The sequence below is a fragment of the Mus musculus genome, chromosome 10 (assembly GCF_000001635.26).
Source record: "Mus musculus strain C57BL/6J chromosome 10, GRCm38.p6 C57BL/6J".
NCBI classification, from domain to species: Eukaryota; Metazoa; Chordata; class Mammalia; order Rodentia; family Muridae; genus Mus; species Mus musculus.
The window spans coordinates 13,313,782-13,332,170 of NC_000076.6; the positions used below are offsets into that span (position 1 = coordinate 13,313,782).

General features: G+C 42.1%; 1 protein-coding gene across 18 annotated transcripts in view; it reads right to left on the reverse strand.

Annotated features, from left to right (window-relative positions):
- The window catches only part of Phactr2 (phosphatase and actin regulator 2), a 266,809-nt gene that overhangs the window by 106,065 nt on the left and 142,355 nt on the right, over positions 1–18,389 (reverse strand). For 3 of the 18 annotated variants that reach the window (NM_001359294.1, NM_001033257.5, NM_001195096.2), the window contains exon 1: positions 10,283–10,508. The exons of 14 other annotated variants lie outside the window; for them this stretch is intronic. In NM_001359294.1, coding sequence (NP_001346223.1) covers positions 10,283–10,328 — 46 coding nt within the window. In that variant the 5' untranslated portion in view covers positions 10,329–10,508. Of the gene's footprint in view, positions 1–10,282; positions 10,509–18,389 lie in introns of those variants that run through there. One more of the 18 variants, XM_006512669.4, reaches the window with a different exon arrangement.

An 18,389-nucleotide genomic window follows, 5' to 3' on the forward strand; every position in this document is an offset into this window, starting at 1 on the left:
TCAGGAGACTGAGTCACAGAGTAAGTATCAACGTAAGGGTGCCGTTGAGACACCAGAGGTACACAGGGCAGGATGGACAGACATCACTCTGAATTTCCTAGCTGCTTCCTAAATGTCTTCCTACCGCTCTGGGAACACATGGCCAGGCGAAAACAGCTGTTCATTTTGTCCACAGGGAGGTTTTGTGTCAGGGACAGAACTACAAACAAGATAGATAAACTGCTGCATAAGAGAATGTTCTTCAGCTCCTTGATGCCCCAGTCTACGGGAATGCCAGGTCCAGGAAGCGGGAGTGGGTGGCTTGGTGAGCAGGGGGAGGGGGACGGGGATAGGGGGTTTTTGAAGGGGAAACCAGGAAAGGGGGTAACATTTGAAATGTAAATATAATAATAATAATAATAATAATAATAATAATAATAATAATACATTAAGAGAGAGAGAGAGAATGTCCTTCAGCTTGGGGAGCTACTACTCTGAGAAAAGGAGACACGGAAAAAATGCACAGAAGCAAGGCCATCTGAGTGTTAGGAGCCGTGAGGGAGCTGGGGGCTGTGAGTGGGAGCAGTGGGCCAGTCTGGATAGGCAGGGAGGATCTCTGCGAAGATTCTGGAATGCAGGTATCAAACTACGGAGCCAGTGATGACAGCCTACAGTGGGAGCCATGGCTGCTAAGGTCTGTGGGGAGGACAAAATGAATGGCAGCGGCAAAAGCACCAGAGGGAGACCCTCCTCAGGGCCAAGAGAGAGGTCAGACAGAAGGGGCACATATCACGTAGCATTGTGCGGAGCCTTGGGGGCCAGATGGAGAAGTCTGGATTTCATTCTAAGTACAACAGGACCGTTTTGAGATGGACGGCAACGTGAAGTATGCTTTTGAAAAATGGCTTTAGCTGTCAAACATCAAACCAACTGCAGAGAAAGGATCTGCTGCAGTTATCCAGGCAGTAGCAGGCTAGGGCTTGGAAGGTGGCGGTAGACGCAGAATGAAAACTACCGGCTGGGATGGTTTTGGATGGAGACTCGGAAGGATGACCACCCCTAGGCTTGTGACTTAAAGAAATTCAGCAAGTCAAGGGAAGCGCTGGTGTGGAGTGTAAAATCAAGCCTTCTGTTTAGGTGTTTTATATGTCCATGAAGTAGTCAAGCAACCTTGTCAAATAGGCATGGCACCCTCACTGTGAAGTGGCTTTCAAATGGGTGACATCCTCTTGCCCCCTTCTCCAGACCCCCTGAGGATCAAGCGTCTCATTGCTGGGTTACTCTTGCCTGCCTGGTGTTGGTCCAGCCTTCAGTTTGTCCCTGTGAAACCTATACTATACAGAAGGCAGCAGGCACACGCCTCAAGCAAAGCAATACTGTAACAATTTCTCTGGTTAAACAAAAGATGTCTTTAGTGGTTCCCACTTGGGAACCCCACGCCCCCACCCTTGCTCTGATTAGATACTGCTTTGGCCCTGACCCTGATTTTTGTATCCAGACCACTAGCAACGCCCTCTCTTCTGGTCTCATTTCTCTATAGCTCCATTAAGCATCTTGTAGGCGAGGTCTGTGTAGGTTTCTTCCCCACAGCTCAGCATAACACCTTACAAATAACTGGTTCAGGAGCTACTGACTGGATAAAGGGCCACTCTTTTCTGCCTTCTAATATCCCCTTATAAACCAAGCTAGCTTGCAGGGATCTGCAATGAAGCATATAGCAGCAAAGCTTTCCAGTATACTCTTTAGCAAAACAGCACTTCAGTTCTCTCTGGCAACCCACATTTCCTTAGGATTAAGGACTGCAGTGTTAGTCTTGCCAGGAGGATTATAGGAAAAAAATATTCCATCCCTCGAAATGAAAATAAGTGGAAGGGTAGTTTATAAGTATAAATGATAATGGTCAGAGCAACCTTTTGGTAAGCAACACTATTTGCACGTTCCCACCGCACCACAGTGCTATTCGGTTTTTTTGTTCCCTCTGCTTCAGATGGGGGAATGGAAGAGGAACGGGCGTGTTTGTTTTTTTAAAGCTATTTTTTACCTCAATATCACTTTTAGATCAGTTGAGTCTTCAGTAAATATTAATCTTTTTTTTTTTCCTCCTAAGAATAGAAGCCAGCAGTTGCCTGTTAACACTGAAGGACTCCAAAGAAAGCATGTAACGTTTTCTTCCCCTCTATTGGAACTAAAGAGGCTTAAGTCACAGAACTGACAATGAAAGCTTATTGCCTTTCTTACTGCATCAGGTAAGAAGTTAAAGCTGGACTTGTCTGCTGGTTATTGTGGTTTCAGACTGCTGGAGATCAAATCAATTCAAACTATAAATATTTGACACCACCCATAGCCAGATCTGATGAGCTAGGTACCAGGGTAGAGGAAGTGATAACCACATTTCTGATTGTTTTCTATCTTTAAAAGTGAGAGAGGAGCTGGAGAGATGGCTCAGCGGTTAAGAGCACTGACTGCTCTTCCAGAGGTCCTGAGTTCAAATCCCAGCAACCACATGGTGGCTCACAACCATCTGTAACAAGATCTGATTCCCTCTTTTGGTGTCTGAAGACAGCTACAGTGTACTTACATAAAATAAATAAAATAAATCTTTAAAAAAAAAGTGAGAGAGAAAAGCTGGGGGCTTGGTGGCACATGCCTTTAATCCCAGCACTAAAGAACTAGAGGCAGGCAGATCTCTGTGTTTGAGGCCAGCCTGGTCTACATAGTTCCAGGACAGCTAACACTACATAGTGATACTCTGCCTAGGAAAAACAAACAAATAGACAGACAGATAAACAAAAAACCCCAAAATAAAAACTAAAAAACACTCAAAGTGAGAAAGAAGTTAAATCTTGGGGGAAGATTTAACTTGGTCGCATCAGTACCTGTGGCACTTCAGCTATCTCCATTAGATAAACAAGGCCAAGTAGAAGCAAGAGTATCAAACGTCTAACTTGGAGTCCACGCTTACGGATGAAAGGTAATACTGGCTCTGGGTCAATGTGTCTTCTGGGATGTTCAGCTCAGACAGCTTCCATGGAAACCTTGACTTTGATCATGTCTAAATGAGGAAAGGCCATGGTGGTCGCAATACCTCCAAGAAGCATCAGTTCCTTTGAACATTACTTTTCATATTTTGGTACTTACCATGATGATCATCATTTAAAAAGTACTTTTAGAATCTTTTGAAAATGATTCTGTGTGTCTGTGTGTCTGTGTGTGTGTGTGCGTGCACGTGCACACATCTGCACATGTACATTCATGGGATAGGCATGGGTGTAGTGAGCCACTGCACAAGTGTAGAGGTCAAAGACAGCCGTGTTCACACTACAGGTCAGGGTTTTATATAGGTTCTGGTTCTGGTTCAAACTCAGATCCTCATACCTGGGCAGCGTATGCTTTTTACCCACAGAGCCCTCTCTCTCTAGGCCCTAACTAGCTTTTCTACAACATGCCTATGTCTCAACTGGTCCCATAAATCTTTCAGCATTTTGACTCCTAAGTTACTTTTAATGTGGAGCTTTGTTATATTGTTCTAGTGATGAATTAATGTCTTTGCAAAATACTTCTACAACTATAACTGCTAGTTTTGCTTGTAGGCACCTTGTAAGGTTTTAAGTACATAGTCTCAAACTTCTCTCTTGTACTAACTAGTACTAACATATACTAGTTTACATTATCACAAGACAGTCCTGCCCTGCAGATTATTCATTTTAACCCAGACTCAATCCATTAGCTAATCAATGCCCCCCCCCACACACACACTTTTTTTCACTTATTGCTTAAACTTTCATCTGGAAATTGGTCTCTTATGTCGTCTTGTATTGTGGACCAGTTACTTTATTCTTGTGTTTTAGTTTCCTCTTCTATAAGATGAGACACAATACTAGTTAGTAAGCCCTTACAGATCCTGAGCTAACTCCAGGAAAGTGTTGAGAACAGGTCTTGGCTCATAGTGAGACTGTAATTATTTTAGAAGCTGGGTATTTTTTTTAATGACTGTTCAGCTGGGCATGCTGGCACACTTCCTTACTCCTAGCCACTCAGGAGACAGATGCAGGAGGATCATTGTGAATTTAAGTCTAGCCTGGTCTACAGAGTGAGTTCAAAGACAGCCAGGGCTACATAAAGAAACCCTGTCTCAACAAACAAACAAACAAACAAACAAACCAGAAAAACTCTGGAGCCTTTCTTTTCCGAATGTTTACCTTTTTCTTATCACCACAATTTTCCATACATAATACAATTTTTTTTAGGTCTATGATTCCATTTTCAACTTGCTGATGACAAAACTTGTGCATAATTGTGTTGTTGGAGGAGCAAGACAGGCTTACAGATACTTTTTGCAAGACCACATCTTTTCATCATAATCCAGAATAAATCAGAGATTAAACAGCAATGGAACCCTCTGCTAGGAAATTCAAATTCATAGGGAAGAAAGGAATTAATCAACCTGACTTCATGAATCTTAAAGTACTTCTATGAGAAAGATTGAAACTAAACTTCTATTTCTTACTAAATATATGGGGAAAGACCCAACCGACAGACAGCAGAGAGAGAGAGAGAGAGAGAGAGAGAGAGAGAGAGGTCAGAAACATAGATATATAAGCATAATATAAAAATACAGGGTTCTTTTAGAGGAGAATTTTATGTATTTGTAAACTAAAATATAATGTGTTTACAGGATTAAAGAAATTAGCATGGACATATTTCCAAGTCATACTATGTGAAAAAATTCAAAGGAATTAGCAGTAGATATAGTAAGTCCTGTTTCTTTTGATGAAGACATATACAAACAAGTGTGGGATGAAAATCAGTGTTCATTCCGGGTTATAAATCAGGAGCAGGAGTGGGTGGGGAACTAGAAGGAACTTCAACTCATTCTTATACCCAATCATAGTGTCTCGTTGACTTTTGACCATGTGCACACTATTTTCACTAAAGAAACAAACTCCCTTTCTTTTTTTACTTTTTCTCATGTTTCTTCCTAGTCTTCCTGCTTTATGGAGAATGGATAAGGTAGGAACCTTAAGCAAACATGTAGACTGAGGAACACAGGGAGGGGTAGCTCTTACCCCCACCTACCATGACCCTGTCTGCTTCATTCACTTGGAATGAGGCATCTCCTGACCTTTGCACCCAAAAGACTGGAGCACAATTACTAAGAATAGGTCTACGGCACAATGAAGATGAAGTGAGGCTCAGAAAGATGAGGAGAGATGGTTATTAGATTAAGACACTGCCCTTAACACAACAGAGGCAGACTAACATAATTCTTGAAGTTAAATAGGAAAGAATTTTTAAAAAACCCAATACTTATCTTTCATTCATATAACCACTGGCTTAAAGTCATCAGACTGTTCATTGAGGATATTGTTTGCTGATTCATTTCTATACCCAACAAATACTTCCTGTGTTCTGTCTACTGTGCTCAGTACTGGGCATGGGGCCACAGAATAAAGGATTCACCCTAACTGAAGGCATGCCTGGTTCAATTCTGCTTAGAAACAAAGATTCCAGTTCTCAATTAAGCACTACTAAACCTAACCTAGCACCACACAAAAAAGATGGTATACTATGTCCAAATGAACTTATGCCAGGGAGGTGAGATTAGTTTAATACCTCAATACCAACTTAATGGCACTTAATGGCTGTATTAATAAAAATAAAGCAACAAAATTCACACCAACATCCTCGTAGGGAAAGAAAAAGCCATTGACAAACCCCAACATTGTCATGGTGAAGACCTTCACACACTAGAAATAGCAATGAACAGTTTTTTATAAAGGCACTCTTGAAGTCTTTATCATCTCCCTTACAGCTGAAAAGCCCTGGCTATCCCCCTGCCTCAGACTCGGCAACAGGATAGGCATGTTCTCCTTCTTTCCTCCTGTTGGCTATGGGACTCGAGAGTCTCTGTTGGACAGGGAAGAAAGGTATCATTCAAACCAGAAAGAAAGAAGGAAGATGTCTCTCTTTTCATATGAATCTAGATCTCATACATAGTATGAGCTTAAATACAGAAAAGTATTAAAAGCCATTTAAAACCCAGGAGGAGGATAAATCTGTTCAGCGAGATATAATATCAATATACAAAGATAAAGTTTTATATTTTCAAATACTATCAATGGAACATATTTGGATGAATTAAAAATAAACATTATAATAATATAAGCAAAAAAATGCATAGGATTAATTTAACAACCAAAAAAATGAATGTGGAAAAAAAAAACCCTACAGAACTGGGATGAGGGGCATGAGAAACAAGTAAGTCAATAGAGAATGTGAGGCATAAGCAGGAAAATTGGTGTTCAGTCCTCAGTGCCACACAAAGAGGTCCAGGTGGTAGGAGCCAAGCACCATGGAAGAAGAGGCAGGTGGTCACGGGGCGCTCAATGGCTAACCAGGTTGGTTGACTCAGCCATCAACAGGCTAGTTGGATATTCTGTCTCAAAAAAAGTAAAAAGATTGACAGACCTCCTAAAGACCTGAAGTTGCCCCTCAGTCTCCATAAGTGCATGTGCACGCCTGTGTGTGCATACACACAAACACACACAGAGACTCATGCAGACACAGACACACACGCACACAATACACACACACACACACACCTGCATGTAGACAGGAGAAGGCAAAGTTAAATGAAAGAAATTAAGAGATCGTTTTCATGGACTAGATTACGATCCATCTGAAGATGGCGATGTGGAAACAGGATCGACATGATGTCTGTCAGAAAGCCCAGCTTTTATATCAAAATGACAAGCTGACTGTGACATTCATAAGCAAATAACAGGAGAGATGGAATAGACAAGAGAAAAGGACTCAAACAGGAAGATTCATGCTTCTCAGCTTCAAAACTTTACTACCAAATTACAGTAATGCAGACATCGTGTTAGAGACATGAAAAAGACATCTGGATAGGACTGAGAGAACAGAAATGAACCCTTATTATACAGTCAACTGATTTTCTACGAGACTGCCAAGAGAGATTATTAACATCCTGTTGTCTGTCTGTCTGTCTGTCTGTCTTTCTCCTGTACTTGGGGTAGAACCCAGGGTCTCAAACATGCTGGGTAAGGGTTTGATCCCTAAGCTATATCCCCATCCACAACAGTTCAATGGAGAAGGGAATCACCTTTTGGACAAATACTGGGACAACTGGATATCCAGAGGCCAGGGAATGAAGCTGACACTATACACTGTACCTTATATAAAAATTAACTCAGACGTTATCACTGACCTAAGGATAAGAGTAAAAACTATAGAACCCCTAGAAGAAAACAGAGCCATGAATATTCTTGGTTTTCACTGGGCAATGGTCTTTTTTGGACATGACACCACAAACCAAGAACAAAAGAAAAATTAATAGGACACCATCAGAACTTTTAAAAAATGAACTTCAAATTATACCATGTGCTAGAAGCAGCAGCCCCAAGGAATGGAAGAAAATATCTGCAAATAATACAGGCCTTTAAAAAGGAGAGAAAAGCACACCGATACCCATGGGTATGGCTAAAGCAAAACCAGACAACGCCAAGTGTTGGACAAGGAGATGGAGAAACTGGGATTGCATCCACAGCTAACGAGGATGTGTGCAAGAGGCTGCTCTGGAAAACTGAGCCCTTTCAAAGGTTAACCCTGAATCAAGCCAGCAATTCTTCCCACTTATAGATTCAAGAGAAATAAAAGCATACCTTCGGCAACTTCTACCTGGAGTTCAAACACTGTTATTCATAGTACCCAGCTGAATAAAGACATGCATAATGAAAGAACAATGTGATCATTTAGCAATAAAATGAAATGAAATACTGACACATGCTACAACTCAGATGACCCTTGAAAACATCGTGCCAGCTCCAAGGAGCCAGTCATTAAACACACACACACACACACACACACACACACACACACACTGGTTCAGTTCACATGAGACATTCCAGATAAACAAATCTATAGATATAAAGTAGATTCTTGTTTATTAGCAGGGAAGAGAGTTAGTGAATAGGGATGGATGGATACACAAGCCAAATATACTAAAAACAATAGACTATATACTTTCAATGGGAAAATGTTATGGCTTGCGAATTATATGTCAATAAAACTATTTTTATAATTCCCTGTTGTCAGACATAGCTATTAATAATCCTCTGAATCCCTGAAAACTAGATGTAGCTCACAGCTGAGAGTCTCAAGAAAGTCTGAAGTCAAAAAGAGGGAGATGCAAACTGGTTTCTGGTAACAATGTAGATTCTTACAGCTGATAAATATGAACTTGGGAACTTTGTGCTAGCATTCCTCAGACTCCTCAAGATTTTGCCCCTCTAAGCATTTATGATAAGAACCCATTTAAGCACTGTAATCTCTGGTGACCACTACAAATTTATGCCACTGATGCCTGAGATCAAACCTCATCTGAAAAGCCAGCAAAGTAGCTCAGATGGGGCAAAGACATCAGAATAAAATGGAGGACACCTTGCTGTGTTTAGTTGCTGTTTTGTTCTGGGTCATCTAGAATGTACCAGTGAAACCATTGGGAAACCGAGTACCTCTGACAGAGATCCCAAGCGGATACCACAAGAAAACTACTACATTTTCACACCACAACCACAACCCTTCCTTAACTGACACATCAGGACCAAAGAAGGCTCCATTCATGACATATGGGTTAGCCATTTCAGTTACACAAAATTGTGTGACCTTGAATCAAGAACCTGCAAGTTAAATATAATGAGCTTTCTTGGAGAGCTTCCTAAAATATCTTTCATGACCAAGTGCTCTCTCTCTCTCTCTCTCTCTCTCTCTCTCTCTCTCTCTCTCTCTCACACACACACACACACACACACACACACACACATATTGTTTACCTCACAGGTGTTAACTCAAATTTCCTCAGACTTCACTTACATATTATTTATTCCTTGACTTATGTAAAGGCAAATTTTACTTCTTCATAATTCACTCTGCTAATATTTTGTGACAAAGGAACTAAAAATCAGGACAGAACTTCCCAAACACTAGCTGCACTGGAACAATGATTTAACTCTATCTCTGCCAGTGAGGAAACAAACAAACAAACATACAAAACAATTCTTGCTTTGATTAAAAACTGTCACACTACCTTCAAAGAGACAAAAGAAAGCCCGTCTTACTTGTACCAAATAGTCTTAGAATGAACAAATAGTTCATTATAATAGACCAAACAGTCTTATAAGCAACATGCCCTATCAACATTCCCCACCTCCAAAAAAAAAGAAAAAAGAAAAAAAAAAGAAAAAAAAAAACACTCAGAAGCCATAAACAAGAAGTCTTTTGATGGCCAGAGCAACGCAGCTACATCATTATTAGCAAGGGAGAACATAAGCTTCCTTGAATTCGGCTTTTTCTCCCTTGCAGAGGGGAGAGGGGTCACTCTTTGGGGGCCTTAGCCTAAGCCTGAGCAGTGCTTATGAAGCGTACCATTTGCACAAACCTGGCGGGGGTGGGGTGGGGTGCTGAGACTGGAGAGCTCGGTCTACTCAAACATCCTGGAATACTTTATAAACCTTCCTCTCTGCCTTGTCATTTCCTTTCTGTGAGATCCTGTTTATGTCTGTAAAACCTAAGAGTCCATCAGTGGTCACTCAGTGTTCAACATGCGTGGTCTCTACGAGGTCGTGTTTCAGAAATCATCGGTTGGGAGCATCTCAAAATCATACTCTGAAGGTTTAGTTCCTTGTCCAGTCACGTGACGTGTGGACAAGCAATTGTTTATCCTGGTACATGGGACAAAGCCAGACTGCTTACCCTCCTTTCTTCTAATTTTTTTTTTAAAGAAAACTGTAAAGGAGGCACAGTACTGTAGCCCAGAAATGTTGCACACGTCTCCATAAAGCAAACTTTACCCCTCAAGACACATGCTTTCCTAAACACTATGGCTTATGTGTGTAACATAAACAGAGCAAGTACATCTGAACCAATTACACATTTTGGGGTAGTTATTAAATATTTAGCATCCTGCCAGGAAAGGGGAAAGCAAGCCGCACTTCTGCTCCGAATAACAAACCATAAATCAGTTGACAAGCTTGAAAGAATTCAGTTCTAGTCTGTTCGAAAGCCAAGCCTAAGGAAGAGGGGGAGCCCGCGGGAATGTTTCTCCTGCTCTCGAAGTTTCGCCCTTTTTCAAAACAAGACTCGTGCGCAAATGGCGTTTCTCGGAACTTTCTGGCTCTCCAAGTTAACTGGAGAGAAACCAAAGCCCAGGGCACGCGCGCGGAGCTGGGGGCCTGCTCCTGGAACCGGGACTCTGCAGGCGCCGGCCTGGCCCGGGACTCACCGCTGCCGGGCTGCGGGGACAGGGCGGACACCGAGGTCTGGCCCATGGCGGGTGACCGCCCCGCCGCGCCTCCGCCTCACCGGGCTGCTCCGCTCCTGCGCGCGCCCGTCCGCTCGCCGCCGGCCTCCCGCGCGCTCATCGCGGCCCGCGCCCGCCAGGCCCCGCACCTTCTCCCCGCGCGCGCGGGTCGCCCGGCCCTGGCAGCCGCCAAGCCGGCCCAGCGGATGCCTGTCATTCCTCTATGCAGATTAGCTGGGGTCAGGGGTCACCGGGAGAAAAGAGGGGGGCAAGGGCGACAGGGAGCGGAGGAGCTGGAAAGAGCGGAGCCCCCGAGGTGAGGGTGTGGGGTAAGGGGTGTTGGTCCAGCTGCACGCTGGGGGTGGGGGGCTGGGTGCCCGCACCCCCTGTGGCGCAGGAGGGCTATCAGAAAAACTCCCTCTAATTGTCAAGGTTCAATGTCAAAGGATCCTTTAGGTCTGAGGCGGAAAAAAAAATCATTAAAGTACTTAGTCACTGGTACTTAGTTTAGGAAAATTTGTTTGTTTAAAGTTAGTTCCTTCCTTATACTGTTTGCAGCACTGCAGCCCTGTTAGAGAGGCCATTGCATAGCGTTTTCCTCTCTAACAATTATCTTCCGTTCAACAAATGCAATAAAGAAAAACAAATTAATGGCTTCAGGTTGGACAACGCAAGTCAGTGATGTCCACAGTGATCTATGTGTGGCATCAACTAAGCATATCTTGACTCTACCACCTAAAACTCTAGCTCAGCTTGGATAAACCTCAAAAGACTCACTGTAGACACAACCATAACAACAAAAACAATTTATTTGACAAGCTATTATGCCCCCAAATTAACACTCCCATAATATGCTATTAAGTCTCAAGTTTCTAAAAACTATGAAAACACTTAAAAGCTTTGTCATTACAGCTGATAGGTAGCAATCTGAGTGGTCAAGATTCAATATATATACATATGTATATGCGTGCATATGTTCATGAATATATACGTATCTATATACATGTTACATTAAACAGAAGGGCAGTTACATCAATATATCCTGTTATGAGCTGTACACTAGGACTTGTGCATGCCTTTCTGAACCTATACATTTCATTAAAAAGTGCAATCTGTTCATGTTGCTTATGCCATCTTTCATCTTATAGTTTATCCTAAAGAACTCTGATCTATAAAAACAATTGTTCAGTATAGACCTTATAAGATGATCAGTTTTCCTATTTTAATCATGAAAATCACATTTCCTTTATGTGTGTATTATTGATCTCAGTAGGACCTTGTTTTGGTGTTTTGAAAGACACTTGCTTATCTGTTTTATCAGAGTTAAAAAAGTGGCCCCTCTTCATTGGCGGGGAGTTCTTTTCTTTTCAAAGCTGAAAAGAAACCATAGCTATTTTGGGGGTGATGGGAAATGAGCCCTGGGTGGGGGGACTGTTTGCATGTTAGGCAGGTCCTCTGCTGCTGAGTGGGGGGACTGTTTGCATGTTAGGCAGGTCCTCTGCTGCTGAGTGGGGGGACTGTTTGCATGTTAGGCAGGTCCTCTGCTGCTGGGTGGGGGGACTGTTTGCATGTTAGGCAGGTCCTCTGCTGCTGACTTGTGCAACAAATGCAAGAAATCCCAATTTTTACAATGAAACTGAAAGGCTTAACCAAAATGTGAGTCCTAACCAGAACAATAACGTCCACACCACCTCTCCTCTTCCAGTGCACACATTGTGTTTGGAGAATGCATCCCACCTGGGAATCAGCAGTGAAAGTCAATGACAATTCTTTCCGGTTCTTTCATGGCTTTGCTTAAAATTGCATTAAGAAGCAAACAAGCAAAATGTTTGTGGAAGCCGAGATGAGAGATATCTTACTATTGTGCTCCTGGCAGAGCTTTGCTGATAAAGGAAGTCATTGTTAGGGGGACACTCAGTCAATTCTGCCCATAAGAGAAGCTTTAAAAGACGCTAAGTGTTAAACTCAGTTACAATGTTTTCTGCTATCGCTATTTCTTCGCTTTGAGAAATAATACTGAGGGTTTTTTCCCCCTTCTATCAAGTCTTATTCCAAGACTTATGGGGGAAGAGGTACTAACTAGCTTTGGGGGATTTGCTTAACACATTCACAGTTACTTATTCAAGACTTGTTCTGGTCCAATGGTTGATAAACTTCTTGGCGTCATCTGGAATTGTAATAACCAGTGATCAAGTTACACATATTTCCCTGAAACTCTTCCAACCCCCATCATATTACCTTGGAAGCACATCAACCAAACCGCCGGAAGTGTGTTCCAAGGTTCCTTTACAAGGGCGGGACATCCTGCTCCCAGAATTTCGGCTGGGGCTCAGCGTTTGAAGGGCCTTTTATCATAGCAGAGAACTTAGGCCCGTGAATGGAGAGAAAGTCTCCAGTAACTTCCAAATCTCCCTTTAAGGTCAAAGCATAAAGATTAGAGAGTGAAACACAAGAGGATTTTGAAGCTTTGACGTGGTGGCTCACATTTGAAATCCCGGCACTTGAAAGGCTAAGGCAGGAGGATTACCATGAGTTCAAGGCCTGTACGTGCTGCATAGTGAGTTCCAGGCCAGCTGGAGATACAAGTAAGATACTGTATTGAGAACAAAACAGAAGTATTTTAAGATAATGTCCTTCCCAGATGCCTCGCTCATGACTTACTGAACTCAGACAAACAGTGGTGGGACTTGCTCTCCCGGGTTTAGATCAGATACTAGGAACATTTAATGCCATCTGAAAAACACCGACGTTTCTGTATAGACTGCTCTTTGGGAAAATGCTAGAAAAGATGACTGCCCATGTGAGGAAACCGTCTGTATGTACTTCTCATCACTGGCTCCCTGAGTCCCAGGCTTCCCCCTGGATTTCTAAACTGATCTTTTATTCAGCGATATCCTGGTAGGTTTCTGACAGTAGAATTGGGCACTGGTGTGAAGGGAGGGAGGCACACAAGAATCCATTTATGAAAGTGAAAATTTGATGTCACCTGGCTTGAAAACTTCCTTGCAATGGAACAAGCTGACTCTGAACCAGACGGTGCTACCTTCAGTGCACACCGGCACTGTCTCGTACCACATGGTGCCATTAAATCATCCCATGACTGGATTTGAGGAGCTGTTTATATTAAACCCTCCTAAAAATAGTAGAATAGCATTTACTGTTTTTCCCCCCCACTGCACAGTCTAGCTTCAATCCTTGAAAGAACTATGATTTATTCATTTACTTCCAGGAAGAAATGAAATCGAGAGGACTTACTTAGAATTTCCCCTGGGAGACAGTGTGCTTTTAGGACCAAGCACTTGTACTTGGGAGATTTTCAAACACTTTGCCCCATCACTCAGATTTCTCTGACTTGTCTGATGTGGGCGTTATTAAACTCAGCCATCTGGGGTATCCAAAGTGACAACCGTACTTTTCATAGACAGAAGGCACTATGGTAAATTAAAGCAGACATCAACCTGGCCCTTACAAACCTAGACTATGACAAACTCCTCTCCTAGAAGCTCAGGGTCCACTTTGCAGAAATACAATTTGGTGACTGGAGGAGAGTTTTGAGCATATATAGGGAAGAACTCAGACACCATAAGTTCTAATCCTGGGTCTCCATCTTCCTCAGATCTGCCAGATCTCTCTAGCCACTGCCACTCCAGAACTTGGAGGTAGGTTCTCATGGTGGAGAGAAGAATTAAATAGAATTCTCCAGAAATTCCATGAGCAATGAGAACTGCAGCGGCCGGGGGAAGCAAGCATGACTGAAAATGGCCATGCTCAAGTTCTCTAAGAGTGTTAACATACATCCTTGTTTTGGACTTGGCTGTGAACGTTTAACAAATTAGTGGCACTTCCTTGGCTAACAGGAATTGTAGCAGTGGCAAACACTTGCTTGAGGCAAAAGGAGAGAACTTAAACTTACTAACTTTCTAAGTAGAATTGTTTCTTTAATTATCTTGTTCTCATGATACAATGTTTAGAAGAAGCAAGGGAAACTGAAACGCTGTCTGTCCGAAAGGATCATTTTAGATCTTTATTTTCTATGCACGCACCATGTCGAGATTTCCTAAAAGGCAGCACACTGTCTGTCCCTCCTCCTCTATGAGCCACTAGACCAACACCCTTTTATTTTTAAGTGGTAAGAATGCTTCGCGGGGGTATTTTAATCATGTGATAACAGAATATTTGTAACCCAGAAGCTGAAATCTAATATGCAAACATTTTCAAGCTTTCAAGTGAGTTTATTTTCCCTGACTACCTTCCAGTTTTATTTGTTTTATTCCTACAACTTTCTATCTCGTTTAGACTCTGGCTACATTCTGCAAGAGCCAGCCTCCTTAGGAAGCTGTGACCAGGAAAAGGCAAACAGAAGGCTTTCTGGGTTTTCATACCTTGGGCTGAGCTCTGGAAATATAAGTGGCACTTACACCTTAAAATGTTACTCTGTAGAGGCTGCAGCTGATCCCCACTCCATTCTCTTTAATTTTACAATTGTGGGAGAAAACTGGTGTTAACATGACACATAGTACCATCAGACAAAAGGAGAATCCCAGCTAAGACTCACGAGTTTGGACTTTCTACTTATATCAAGCACTGGAAAACAGAAATGATCACATTCCACAAACTCTGGGCAGAGCAGGAAATTAACCTGTAAGGCAAGTTTTTCTTTCCTATTGTTCGCATACTTTTATATGATTTATTTCCTGAGTCTCCCTCCTTCTGCTCTCAAGAGCTAACAGGATTAACAAAATACCTTGCCTCCGCCCCTCCCTGAGCTAGTCTCAGCCATGGGCTTGGAGCAGAGGCTCTGTGCTTACTTATTCATTGAGCCAACTCCTGGAAGATTTAACCAGAAAAATCAAGGGGTGGGTCTGGAATTTCTTTTTTCCAAAATATCTCCCTCTATCATAAAAAAGGAAAAGCATGTGTAAGTTATTCTACCTCATCTTATATGCAAAACAGAGTATAACTCAGTAGCATTAGAAATATCAACTGCCATGCAATTCAAAATCTTTAAGGCACTAGTTAAAATCTATAGAAAGTGACCTTCAGAACGCCCTTTCCATAGCTGCCTGAGCTACAGAAATTAATAGTTTGATGTCAAGTCCAATCATTGTTATAGCAACTACCCTTTACATTCCCAGACCCTAACAAGGTGTTTGGACAACAAACCCTTAATATATGTAGGATAAGCACTTATGTCATATCCAGAATACCAACAACTTTATATATAGACAAAGCCTCATCTGTATGAGTATATATATGTGTCTTACTTAGGGATTCTCTTGCTGCAATAAAACAGAATGACCCAAAAGCAAATTGGGGAGGAAAGGGGTTATCTGGCTTATACTTTCATTCATACATACATACATACATACATATATACATACACACACACACATATATATATATATCTGTATGTATGTATGTATGTATGTATGTATGTATGTATGTATGTATGTATATATCTCAGTGTTCATCATCAAAAGAAGTCAGGACAGGAACTCAAGCAGCTCCGACTTGGAGGCAGGAACTGAGGCAGAAGTCTGGGAGGGGTGCTGTTCACTGGCTTGCTCATTCCAGTTTCTACAGGTTTCTTATAGAATCTAGGACCATCAGCCCAGAGGATCCTATCACCCACAATGGGTTGGGTCCTCCCCCATCAATTACTAATTTAGAAAACACCCTAGAGCTGAATTGTATAGAGGCATTTTTTCAACTGACATTCCCTCCTTTCAAGCAACTGTAGATTGTGTTAAGTTGATATAAAACTATCCAGCACAATATGCATGGTTTGTTAATAGTGTGTTGAAGATAGCAAGCCTGCCACCAACTCTAGCTCTGTCCTGCTACAGACTGCCTGATTGAACAGACATGTTTTCAATGAACTAGTAACAACTGAGTACCCCCCATGAACAAAGCCTTTATTCATGGCCTTGAGGACAAGTGGCATGGAAGCTCTCCCCTGGTGCCAGTCTCTCGAGAATACTGTATTGGGGAAGGGGGTGTCGCATCCTACTGTGCTACACTGCTAGGCATCCGTTCTCCAGGTGTTAGAAGACATAGCAGGGACGACTCTGAACCTACTTTCTTAGTCGGCATCCTTCCCACATAGACGACTCAGTGGTTCAGAGAAGATGCCTCCCTCACGATTGTAAAACATTTCTTAAACTAAAGAGCAATTAAACCTGATGATAGCATGCAATCAGAATGAATTATTTTCATTTGTTTCCTATACAGCTTTTTGAGGAATACGTCTCAAATCCTGAAACGCACCCCCTTTCAAGCAAACACTTCTGTAGGTTCTGGTAAGGAAGTAGTGCCCCCATTAGCACAAGCATTCCTCTCCACTGCTGGTGCCTATCCTACACCACACCTGTCCCTTCCCTAAGGCCAGGTACCTACTAGTCAGGCACCTATCTGTGATGGTCAATCTTGACTGTCAACTAGACTAGATAGAGAAGTGCCTAGGAGGTCTCTAGAGTGCCCTTCCTGTGTGTTTCTGTGAGGGCACTTGTAAACAATATTCACTGAGAGGGGAGAGCTCACTGCGAGTGTGGACTGGATTCCATTTTGACTGAGGCTAGGGTGGAATAACAGGAGGGGAAGAGAGAGACAGTCAACACAGTCACATTCTCATTGTCTCCCCCTCCTTCTCCCCCTGCCCCTTCTCCTTTCCCTTCCCCTCTCTGTGTGTATGTGTATGTATCACAGCAGCCCTCTTAAGAAAATGATGCTTTCATAAAAACCAGAAGGAGGGACAGAGTTAGACAAGAGGCAATCTGGAAAAACAGTGCTCAAAGGGAGAGGGGGGAAGAACAGCTAATATGAATCCGATATAGGAGCATATTATATGATTTTTTTTTTTTGAGTAGCCTAAGGAGGCCCTCGAGTCAAGGCTGAGTGCTCCCTGAGGAGGAAGGAGTTATCTACCATTTAGGGCCTTGTATCTGACCAGAAGTCTGTGGCTTTTCCTACAAGTACACGATGATGATAAAGGCCATGATATGATCTGACTTAACTTTATGATCATGGTGGCTTCTGGTGAAATCAGCTGCATTCTGGAAAGCACAGCTATAAATATCATGGTGGCATTCAAATAAAGAATGGATGAAAAAGAGAAAGACCAGGAAAACATCGTAGGCTGTAGACAGTGGTGGCTGAGAACAAGTCGGGGCAGTGGGAGTCGTAATATGGCTCCAGACTCCAGTATATTTTGAAGATTGAGTCAAACTTCTTGACGTGTTAAGTGGGGACAAAAAGCATAAAAGACTTCAATATTTTTTTTTCTGATCAGTTGGAAGAATCAAATTGTCATTGTAATAAAACCTAGGATGGGAAGGGAGCGGCATGGGCTGGAAGTAGAAAATTAGAACATTAATTTCAAGATGCTGTCCAAGTGGGAAATGAAAGCAACAGTTTACAAGCAACAGGAAAAAGAGACTCAGTCCACATCTACGCAGACTGTACTTAAATTGAGTGTGAAGAAAAAAGGGGAAAATTTAGCCAGTACTTAGACAGCACAACTCCCACTTTAAGGAATCATAATATATTTAGAAGTCAGTAGAAGCACATCTATTATTAGCACTAGGGAGACGTTAAGTTTCAACTTAGAAGTCTATATCCGAGTAAACAATCATTCATCAAATGAGGGCTGCTTGAACTTTCTCCACTTGTGACTCTGAAACCCTCCAGAAAGTTTTACATGCCTGCAGATATAGGGCTTTAGAGAGTAGGCCTAAAAATTACTGGTAATAAGAAATATAGGGGGTGGGGACTAGAGAGATGGCTCAGAGGTTAAGAGCACTGTCTGCTCTTCCAAAGGTCCTGAGTTCAATTCCCAGCAACCACATGTTGGCTCACAGTGTCTTCTATGCATGAAGACAGCATACTCATATATATGTATGTACTCATATACATAAAATAAGTAGATAATTTTTAAAGAAAGAATTATAAGGAACTTTATTTTAAAACAATCATCTGGTACATATATACTTTGAGCATGTACTAAAGACAAGGAACATTTGCACATGAATGAAGTGGATATACTTGCTTAACTTTACACAGAGGATTAAATCTGGGATGAAAGTGATATTAC